The 10,711-nt window shown below is 52.4% G+C and overlaps 4 protein-coding genes across 4 annotated transcripts; 3 read left to right on the forward strand and 1 right to left on the reverse strand.

Moving 5' to 3' along the window:
• Positions 1–686: 686 nt before the first annotated feature.
• Positions 687–1,208, forward strand: PV08_07639 (uncharacterized protein; the record flags this gene model as incomplete). Its single annotated transcript, XM_016381968.1, has 1 exon — positions 687–1,208. The coding sequence occupies one exon, from the start codon at positions 687–689 to the stop codon at positions 1,206–1,208; it is 522 nt and encodes a 173-aa protein (XP_016235070.1).
• A 743-nt stretch (positions 1,209–1,951) lies between these two features.
• PV08_07640 (uncharacterized protein) lies at positions 1,952–2,879 on the reverse strand (the record flags this gene model as incomplete). The annotated part of the gene is made up of 2 exons (XM_016381969.1): positions 1,952–2,037; positions 2,087–2,879. The coding sequence occupies 2 exons, from the start codon at positions 2,877–2,879 to the stop codon at positions 1,952–1,954; spliced, it is 879 nt and encodes a 292-aa protein (XP_016235071.1).
• A 2,147-nt stretch (positions 2,880–5,026) lies between these two features.
• Positions 5,027–6,822, forward strand: PV08_07641 (uncharacterized protein; the record flags this gene model as incomplete). Its single annotated transcript, XM_016381970.1, has 3 exons — positions 5,027–5,293; positions 5,345–6,615; positions 6,675–6,822. 3 exons carry the CDS (start codon positions 5,027–5,029, stop codon positions 6,820–6,822), a joined length of 1,686 nt encoding a protein of 561 aa, XP_016235072.1.
• Positions 6,823–7,774: 952 nt separating this feature from the next.
• On the forward strand, positions 7,775–10,159 carry PV08_07642 (uncharacterized protein; the record flags this gene model as incomplete). Its single annotated transcript, XM_016381971.1, has 3 exons — positions 7,775–7,988; positions 8,049–8,160; positions 8,209–10,159. The coding sequence occupies 3 exons, from the start codon at positions 7,775–7,777 to the stop codon at positions 10,157–10,159; spliced, it is 2,277 nt and encodes a 758-aa protein (XP_016235073.1).
• Positions 10,160–10,711: the final 552 nt, after the last annotated feature.

Consider the following 10,711-nt stretch of genomic DNA (forward strand, 5'->3'; position numbering starts at 1 on the left):
CTTTGATGATAAGTGACGTTTAAGGCGCCAAGTCGAGGCGTATTGTCTGTATACGTTTCCGGAGGACTTGTCATATATCGAAGAGTCCCGAGAAACGGGAGACTCGAAGGGTGTACAGGGCCTTGACCGGAGCGCTCCCGGACCAAAACTACTATCACGTACGGAGTACCTAGGCTTAGTGTATTTAGACGATACGCCTCGATGCGGGTCTTTACATATCTTGGCGTGTAAATTGTCATACATACAGTACAGAACATCTCGTACTCGTCCCCTGTGGCACGTGATTGCATTGATTTGCAGCCCGTCATCATTGAGGGCTAGTACGAGTACGCCCTCGATCCCTCTAGGCACTTAGTATATGCGTGACATAGGGCCCTTCAAAGTAGTGAACAAATCCTCCCGTCCGTCAATCATCACACACGCCCACACATACACACACCGCGTCGCTCAGTCCAGCTCTCGTGAGCCCAAGAGTATGAACAAAGGCGGCAGGCTCGTCGCCCTACTGCCCGGGTCGGGGCGTTGAGAGGACAGGACGCGAGCCAGCAGTTGCAGCAACAAACCACGGGGCACGTCGCCTTTGCGCTTTGTTCTAAAGACACACACACACGCTCTCTCTCTCTCTCTCTCTTTTTCTCCCTTTTCAAACAACCCCGAGTTGTCAACCTTGACTCCAATCTCTCGCCATGTCTAGCATGTACGTCTACGGCGCAGGCGTGCCACGGTCCTACGTCACGCCCGAGTTCCCTTCGCTGTACTGGCCCATCCGCGCGCCGCCCGGCCAGTCTCGATACCTGTACTACCTCTCGGACATCTACCGGTACACGCTGTACTGGACGCTCATCACCATCGTGGCGGCGCACATCTGCGTGGCGGCGTGGGCGGTGCTGATGCAGCTCAGCTCGGCGTCGAGCCGGAGGAGGTTCCTCGCCTCGCCCGCGGGGAGGAACCTGAGCACGAAGAACAGGAGGCTGCTCGGCGACAACCCCATCGGCGAAACGCTCGGATGGGTCTGGATCGTGCCCGTGGTCTACATCGTTCTCGGCGGGCTCGAGGCCCTGTTGGCCGGGACCATGGTCGGCTTGGTCCTCGGCGCGGTCTACAACGCGGGATACTTTGCCATGAGCACGTGGACACCCTTGCTCTGGGGCATCATCAACATGCTTGTCTTGGTCGTGAGCAGTTTCAGAATACAAGGTGGCCTGTGAGGCTCTAAATGACTACCTGGTCATCACTTTTCAATCGTCCAGTTCTCATTGTCAATCGTGGCTTCCACGCATCATGTATCAAAAGCCAGCTGGTGTTTGTTTGAGACCAAGCCACCCCTGCTGAAGATTTGAGACTGATTTTTATCTCGCTTCTGCAGAGGAGCACGATATATCAGGACCTCACACGGCCAGGCACCAGACGATGTCATGTAAAGTTTGATGTCTAGAACTTGACAGTTCACGGGACCGCATGCTCGAGACCAAGGGAGCAAGTGTGCACTTAGACGGGTGGGTGCGCGAAAGCAAATCTGCGAGTCATGCGGATCTCTAGTCGTAAGCTCAGATTAACGACTTCGAAGCAGGCAGACGCCCCCTTGTGTTGCCCACTTCGAGTGCACAGTACATGGGAATCCCATTTGGCCACTGGATGGTGAGAAGAACGTCGCATAACGTGTACAGAAACGAGAGTAAAGAAAGGCTATAAGTTTTCCGCGCGATACGCATGTGTTGTTACAACATCCTATAGATGATTTTCCACATGTCAGAACCAATACACCTAGCAAAGGAAGATACTTGACTCAAATATCATTCTGATTTCGGGATGATCGATGCATGTTCGTGTCTTATACCCATCTGCAAGGTGCAATGCGGTCAGCGATAGGCCCGTGGGATTGATCATAAACGCTCAAGCCAGGAAAGTACTAAAAGCAAAAAAGTCATGAGATTCTCCACGATGCTCTTGATCATTCGTCCGAGTTGCCTTGTTGGTAAATATGTCGTGTTCGGGTGGGATCTTTGCGCATCTCATGTCCACTACCAGTGAAGCCAACTGTGAACGAGTTAAGCATATAGCATCATAACAGGAATGGGGGTCTTACCTCTGGCATTCACACCTTGTCCAGTGCGGAACATGCTTTCTTTCTTGGTAAATTTGCCGGCCTTGGATTTGGCCGCAAAGTCTTGCCACTTGGTCTTGCCCGCCTCCAACTCTTTGTTCGCCTTCACCTTGCGTGGTATCTTGGCCGGTCTGACAGGGCCATCGCTGACTTTGCTGGGCTCTCGTTTGGCCTGCTGGGCCAGAGTGGGATCGACACTGGCCGCTGCAGAAATGACGCTTGGATTGGGCGGCGCAGGAACCGGAGTGGATGATCCTGAGATGCCATCAGCTTTCCGCTTCTTTGCCTCATTCGATAATGGCTTGATGTCTCTGGATTTCAGTGTCTCCGTGTTTCCGTAGCTTTTAAAGGTGACAATGTACACCGGGTCGCTCGATGAGCCGGTAATCGACGTAATTCTAGCGGCATAATATCCCCCGTCGCCTGATTTCCATCTAGCCATGACATTGTCGTTGACCGCGAATGTGGTTGGGGTGTGTGGCTCTTCTTCAACATCGGGTTTCCGGTAGCCGGCTTGATAAGCTGGGTGGTTTTCTTTGGACCATTTCTCTTTCACCGGTGGCGGAGAAGGCTTTGCAGAATGCGCTGGCACTGAAGCAGGTTTTAGTTCTGCAATGGCAGCTTCGGTGAGGGAAATAACTTCTTCAAGTTCCGACTTCAGGCTTTGTAGTTCAGTGTTGTCTGGGTCATCTTGTAGACTTGACTGCACTGTCTCCAGTTGCAGTGAGTATTCTTTGAGTTCATTCTCGAAAGCGGCCAACTCGGCTGAACTCATCCTGGCACTTTGGTGCGTCGAGGTGAAGAGTCCAAAATCTGGGAATGTTGAAACGGAAGTAGGTTATTTACTGGAACATGAAGCGGACTGGATGATCAGGGCAAATTCAGGTATGTAGTTCTTACAGACTCAAGCCTGCGATATGCGATACAGTCGGCGCAGTACGATCAAAATGTGCCAAGAGTGTCCGGGTCTGATGGCCCGAGGTCTTTGTGCCTTGGGCCTTGATGGGAGCGAGTCTTCCGCAGGCCACCAGACAATCCTAACTCAGACTCGCCCAGGCACCTACACTTATCAGCACGTCCCATCATCGGCCAGAGGGGTCTACGAGTTCGGAGTAAGGGGGCCGGCATATTCAGATCGTCGCTAATCATCTCTCAGATCTCAAAAGGGCATCCCTATGGGTACGGGGAGGTGCTACGCAGATGTGCACACCATGTTGCCAGCGATCTTCTGTCCTCGGCGTACTCGTATCCCTACCACAGGCTGCAGACGTTCCATCGACGCCAGCCGAGAGTGACCATTTGCCCCAGCCTGGCACCCGGCAAAGTCCGTGGTGGAGGAACCAGGCGAAATGGCCAGGGACTCGACGTTGACCCGTGGAAGAGAAGTTGCAGTTGCAACATCACTATTACAGACAGAGAATAACCACACTTCGGCTCTTCACACAATCTGGTTCGAGAGAACCTCAGGTGATGTTTAGGTAGTGATGACGTCGCAGAAGCGAGCAGCTCTAAATCAGTAGTATACAGTACAATGTGAGTCAGGCTTGAAGAGCGATCCCCTTCGTCCAGGAACCATGGGATAAGGATTCTCATTCGTCCGAGTGCCTTCAGAAAAGACTCTCCAATTGCGATGTCAGCGCCATGGTATCATAGCCGGCAAGAGTGCCTAAATGAAGTTTGGTGATAAATTTGAAAGGACGGCATGGACTATCGTGGATGCGCATGGACCAGTCGCGGCTCTAGTCAGCTTAGAAATCAACTTTGGACGAGGTTGATGCTGCTCCCATCCGGAGAGTTTGCCACATCTCGACCTGGCCCACGAGGCCTTTTCCACCACCCAGAGCAGAGACTTGCGTGGACAAGGGTGAAGATTTGAGCGCTATGGTGGTCATTGACTTCCCTCGCCTGTCGAGGGAGATGAAGTCGATCAAATTCTCGAGGGCAAGCTGTCTGCTCTAGATATCCCCTCTGGGTCGATGACATCGGCTCGTACTCGTATTCGTACCTTGGACTCCGTGTCTCGCTCGGTAGGGCTCGAAAAGAGGCAATTGAGTGGCTGCTCGCCGGGAAATGCAGGCCCTTAGGCGAGAAAGCAAACTCCATGACATGTCCGGGCGCTCTCCAGGCCCTGAGGTTACCTGGCTGGCCTAGTACTCATAAGGCAGTGGTGCTTTTTTAGGAGGGTCTACGGAGCATCGTAGTTAACGAACAGCCCCCGAGTCCTGGCTTAAAGAGGCGCGTAGGTAGATCTTGGCAGGGTCTGTCCCTGCTGTCTGCAATCAGTAGTGGAATGCGTCCTCGCTCTTCCCCTCGGCGCCTCATCCATTATTCATTCTTCTCCTGCTACCACCGTATCTGGCTGCAGCAAACAACCCTCACCCGACCTCAAACTTCTATTACACCTTTCGTCATTCCTTCGCCCCTATCAGGATCCCTTCATCTTGGGCAGGCACTGCCCTCATCCATCCGGCCAGCCTTGTAATTATCTCAAGCGTGCGCTGACCGCCCCGCCCATCCCGCACCCTTACTGCCACCCACTATTATTCTTTCATCTTCGATTCGTCTTCTTCCAAGCAGTTCATACTGCTATCGAACATTTTTGCGCTCTACTTCGAGCCTCTTGCTACTGCCATTGACAAGCAGTAGAGGGAGGCATCACGCGAGGCCGTTCGTGAGAGCCTTTGAGTCGCTCCGCGCTTCCCGCCTGAACAAGTCGATTGCTCCAGCCAGCCCAGTCTGTGACCGAGACAGAGGCAGCGCAGCTATCGGGTCTACGTTTCAATGTCGCGCCAATCTACAGAAGGTCTTTTTCTCTCTCCGGATCAACAAGAATTGCTTATGGCGGCGTTGAACTCCAACAAATCCTCGAATCAGCAATCTACGCAAAAGTCCACCCCTCAAAATCTTAACTTCACACCCAACATGTCTGCTCCAGGCTCTACCAACCTCGACTTCAGTGACGAGAGTCCTTTCCTCGATTTCGATCCCGAAGCCGACTTCGGCGATGAGAGTTTTGACTTTGATGAGAATGCTCGCATGATTGGGGATATCCCTGGCGAGCTTCACGATAAGAGGAAAAGCATTGACGGCAAAGAGGACGATGACGAAGGAGGAGGGAAAAGACGTGAGGGTGAAGACAAAACTGCCAAGAAGCCTGGCAGAAAGCCTTTGACCTCTGAACCCACCTCTGTATGTATGGTCCCACGGTGAGGAGGGACAAAACTAATAATCGATTCACAGAAGCGCAAGGCTCAGAACCGAGCAGCCCAGCGTGCCTTCCGCGAGCGGAAGGAAAAGCATCTGAAAGATCTCGAGACGAAGGTTGAGGATCTCGAAAAGGCCTCCGAGTCCGCCAATCACGAGAACGGTCTCTTGCGAGCTCAGGTAGAACGTCTCCAAGTTGAACTGAAAGAATATCGAAAGCGCCTCTCATGGATCAGTAGTAATGGCTTGAACCGCTCGCAACCGGTTGTAACTCAAGGACGAAACAATTCTGGCGTTAACACTCAAAACGATTTCAAATTTGAGTTCCCGAAATTTGGCGATCTGCCTCCTATGCCTGGGACAAATCTGTTTGGTTCGAATTCGCAGAAAGCGCCAACCACAGCCTCCAGTCGAGCATCTTCAGTCGCAACGCCTAGCTCGACCCAGGCAAATGGCAATGCCAACAACCGTGGGTCGCCCTCGACTTCACAGAACCAGCCTGCTAGATTTGGATCCCTCAGCCAGTCCCCATTGAGTAATGGGTATTCAGCTTCCCCTCAGCCTCAACCAGCGCCAAAAGAGCACCATGGAAGCGTTGATAGCCTGTCAAGTCTGTTCAGTCCTTCAATCCTCGAGGCAAGCCGACATGCCTCAGCGAACGGATACTTCCTTCAGAATAATTACAATACAACCAATTACAATGGCCAAGGCAATGCCTCTGGTTTATACTCCAATTCGAGCATGTCCGCCCACGATTCCCCCAGCTCGTCAACGGAGTCTCAAAATCACAGTTCCTCGATCGGTACATCCCCAGAACCCAGCCTCAACTCTCCGGTACATAAGATCACTGACATCGGCCTCAACCCTATCCATGAAGAAAATCCGTACTCATTTGGAGGTAAGGACCTCTGCCAACAACTCCAACTGGCCTGTGGCTGCGTGGACGACCCTGTACCTCCCATATTGAACATGTCTAACGGAGTATCTTCAGGCTTGAGCCAAAATGCACACAGCTTGGATGGCAATGGGTTTGATTTCATGGCTCAGTCAAATCATACCTCATTTGATCCGGTCTTGTTCGGGGACTACCGTGAGACTCAAGACAACATTCTGTCGCAAGACTTTGGGGCCTTCTTCAACGATGCCTATCCGTTGCCAGATCTGGGCAGCCCATTTCACAACTACACCGATCTCACGCCGGATCAGTCTTATAATAAGCAGAACGACCTCATGAAAATGGTCGAAGCAGCTAAGAACGAAGAAGTCGTGCCAGACAACGACAAACCCATGACTTGTAACAAGATATGGTTAGTATATGTCCCCTGTCCTTGCTTCAGAAGTCCAAGTAAGCTGACTTTTCATCCAGGGATCGTCTCCAATCAATGGAGAAATTCCGGAATGGCGAAATCGATATTGACAATTTGTGTAGCGAGCTACGGTCGAAGGCCAAATGCTCTGAAGGGGGCGCTGTGGTGGATAAGAAGGATGTTGACAAGATTCTGGGTACGGCATGAAACATCTGTCCTGCATAATGGTTGTGTACGAAGCTCTCGGGAGTTTATGGCTGAAGTCTTCGGGGACATATGATACCATCATGAAAATGGGACGAAAACGGGGAATCAATAGCCTACATGCGCGATGTTCAGGTCTATCGTGTTGTCAATGGAGTTGGGGGGTGATTGTCTCTTCAATGTACCAATTTTGTGCGATCTGGGCTCTGTCCAGAGTGACGCCGCTCTTTAGGAGGTAGAATAACTCCAGCCAGCCATGTACCAGATTTGAAACATTAACACGATGTGCATTCGAGGGTATGCTTGTTCTCGAGGCTTTAGAACTCGAGTCGAGTCGAATACACAGTGGCTGCGCACAATCAGGCATCAGAAGTACTCAAGTGGGAGACCATCACAGGTGTATTCCTTGACCCGATGCCATCTCCCACTGAGACAGACATGGATTCACAGGAATGAAAGACTTTTCTCAACTTCTGTAGCCACCTGTACCGCCTTGTGAATGCCTGGGCTGAGAACGAGGCGACGATGCTGCTCTCGGGGTTAACGAAAGAGGCTAAGCGGCAGTGCCAAGCAGACTCTCAGACCGATGGAGACTGGCGTCGTTTGGAGGATGTAGCTTGTCGCCTTTCCTGGGGGTGAATACTCTCATTGTTGTAGACATTCTCATTTTTGTTCTACTCTTCGGCTCAGCTTCAGCCTCTTTCTTGTTTTTGGTCTTTGCGAAATCATTGCGCCGACAGATTCCCACGCGAAACCCCTCTGTCCACTAATTCTAATCGATACACCTCGTCGCCTTTTTTTCGCCGAGCCCTCAAACCTGTGCTTTCGCGCTCAGAGTCCCCGTCCACCACGAATTCACATTCAGCGATGGCTTCTGTGAGTCTTCATCTCCTTCATTCCTCATCGTCATACCCTGTATCCTCCGTCATCTGAAACTGTCGCCCTGGTCCTTGCAATGGATCGATTCCATCCTGGAACGGGCTTCATGCCTGTTGCAGTTCCGCCGCTAATCCTGCGCCGTCCACAGCCACGCCCTCAATTCCCAAATCAAGGCTATCTACCCAACGGCACTTCTGGCCCGACCCCAGGAGCGCAGGCTCTTCTTCCCAACAATGGCCGAATCATCCAGTCCGGTCCTGTCCGCGTCCTATGTATCGCCGATGTGAGAGGTGAGTTCTTCTTGCGCTCCCTCGGCTGAGCCGATCTGACGAAATTGTTCGCTTGCACAGGCAACCTCCGATCTCTGAACGACCTGGCAAGAACTGCGAGGGCAGATTACATTCTACACACCGGTGATTTTGGATTCTACGACAACACTTCATTAGAGAGAATAGCCGAGAAGTATGGGCACTGAATCCCTCCGAGACCAGAATACTGAACGGAATTTAGGACTCTGAAGCACGTCGCGCAATATTCACCTCTTCTCAGTGAACCTGTCAAGAGACAGATCGCTCAACCGAATCCGCCGCGACCCGTCAAACAGATGTTCTCACCTGATCAAATTCCTCTTTCGGAACTGCCTCTCCTACTGAACAAGCAGATCACCCTCGACGTGCCGGTCTACACCGTATGGGGCGCTTGTGAAGATGTGCGGGTTCTCGAACGATTCAGATCAGGGGAGTACAAAGTTGATAACCTACACATCATTGACGAAGTCAATTCAAGATTACTGGACATTGGTGGTGTCAAGCTGCGCTTATTGGGTCTGGGAGGTGCCGTGGTCATCCATAAGCTTTTTGACAATGGCGAGGGCAAAACATACATTGCTGGGGGACAAGGAACAATGTGGACAACACTGCTGCAGATCGGTTCTTTGATCGACACCGCCAACCGAGTCTACGATCCCTCGGAAACCCGCATTTTCCTGACTCACGCCTCGCCTGCAAGAGACGGAATTCTCAACCAATTGTCCGTGACACTAAAGGCTGACTTCTCAATCTCCGCTGGTCTACACTTCCGTTACGGCAGCTCCTATAATGAGTTCTCCGTGAACCCTTCCTTGGACCACTATCGTGGCAAATTGGCTGCTTCAAAGGCCTCGTTCCAGGATGTGTGGGAAACTGTCAAGATAGACGTCGAGCAAGCCATTGAGGCCAATGCAAGCCACAAACAACTCCTGCACAGTGCTTTGGATATCATCGAAAAGATGCCGAGCACTGCCAACGGAGGCAATCCATTCGGCGGTCCCGTTGGTGGAGGTGCTGCAGGTCAAGTGGACGAGAGTGCTTTCAAAAACATGTGGAATTTCAACCTAGCTGATGCTGCGTTCGGCTATCTTGTTCTGGAAATCGAAGGAGGTCGCATTGGTACAGAAATGCGTGCCCAAGGCTTCAACTTTGCCCACCGTGGAAAGCAACCCAACATGGGTCACGCCGGCCAACAACAGCAGGTGACATCTGCCCAACAAGCTCCGGTCCCAGCTCCACCTGCTGTCGCTCCCACCGGTCCAAGTCAGAATCGTGCACCTGCGTTCCCAGCTCCGGTTCAGCCTTTCCCGCAACAGCAGAAACCCGGGCAACAGCCAGGCAGAGTCAGTCAATCAGGTCAACAGGGACCAGGTGCAAAGGCAGCCACTCCCCCAACAACAGGATCTCCTGCACCACCCGTCACTCAAGCAAAACCCATGACGCCTCAACCATCGAGCACCGCTGTGCCAGCTACCACCTCACTGGATGCCAAGCCTACACCTCCCGCAACAAATGGTGCAAGTGCAGATAGGGCAGCTGACGGTGACGCATCCAAAGCAAAGGGTGCAGCACCTGCTGTTGAGCGCAAGGCGCCTACTGCGCTCTATATGTCGTTTGTGGACACGGAGGAGGCTGCCAAAGAATGCGTGGCAGAGGAGGACCGCGAGAAGGTCAAATCGATTGTACGGATCGGAAAGTTCGGCAATTGGAAGGTTCAGTTTGAGGATCACGACACCGCCCAAGCTGCATTGACACGCGCTCAAACCGAGGTGTTGAAACACAAAGGACCGAATGGCAAACCTCCCAAGGTTGTGTTCTTTGAGGAACGAGGCGGTGGCACCCACCAGCGTGATAGCCACAGCCAAGGCGGCGCGGGAACCTGGCAAGGCAGCAGCCGGGGTGTTTCCGCTGCAGGCTCTGGACTATCTCGAGGAGGCTACCAGAGTGGAGGGGCAAGTGATAGCGAAGGCGGCCGTGGTCGAGGTGGATTCCGCGGTCGCGGACGCGGCCGAGGCGACGATCGAGTTCCTCGTGGTGGTCGTGGTGGACGAGGCGGCTTCAATAAACCGGCTGAAGGTGCCTTGGACAGCAGACCATCCAACGAATCCAAGCCAAATGACTCCAAGCCAGCGGCAACTTCAGGCGACAGCTGAGCTTGTTGGCAGTGTGATTTCACCCATTTTATTGAGTCTCGAGTATGGAGAGCGAAGGAACCCCGGCGAGAATTTTTCAGCAAACTGGTCGGGTTGTGTGCATTATGAAGGCGCCATAAGGATGTCAAAATGGTGGGTACTTTGGCTGGAGTAGAGAATAGGCTGAGGTTCCGACCAGGACATGAGGGTTTCCTTCCGGGGTTTGAAGGCACTTCCTTCATCTATGTGTATTCTACCCTTTTCTTTCTAGTTAGAAAAGAGAAAAGTCAATAGTGAGCCGAAGCCTCGGAGAAGCAGGCATCCAATCGACCTGTTCAGAGGATTGGAGAGGATCAACGTAACAAAGCCCGATTCCCATGGTTCCGAGACGGGCAAGTTATAGTCGTCCAACAAGAATCTACAGTAGTCGTTCTCACTGTGAACCGAGTGAAGTAGGCCTTATACGAGTGTCTACCGACAGTAAGCTTCAGGGGGCACGAGCGCGACTACCTGGACGCGGCAGTTAGGCTCATGATACAGTAGACGCAACAGGCCAGGGAACTTACCTAAGGT

Source organism: Exophiala spinifera, assembly GCF_000836115.1.
Source record: "Exophiala spinifera strain CBS 89968 unplaced genomic scaffold supercont1.5, whole genome shotgun sequence".
In the NCBI taxonomy this organism is placed as follows: domain Eukaryota; kingdom Fungi; phylum Ascomycota; class Eurotiomycetes; order Chaetothyriales; family Herpotrichiellaceae; genus Exophiala; species Exophiala spinifera.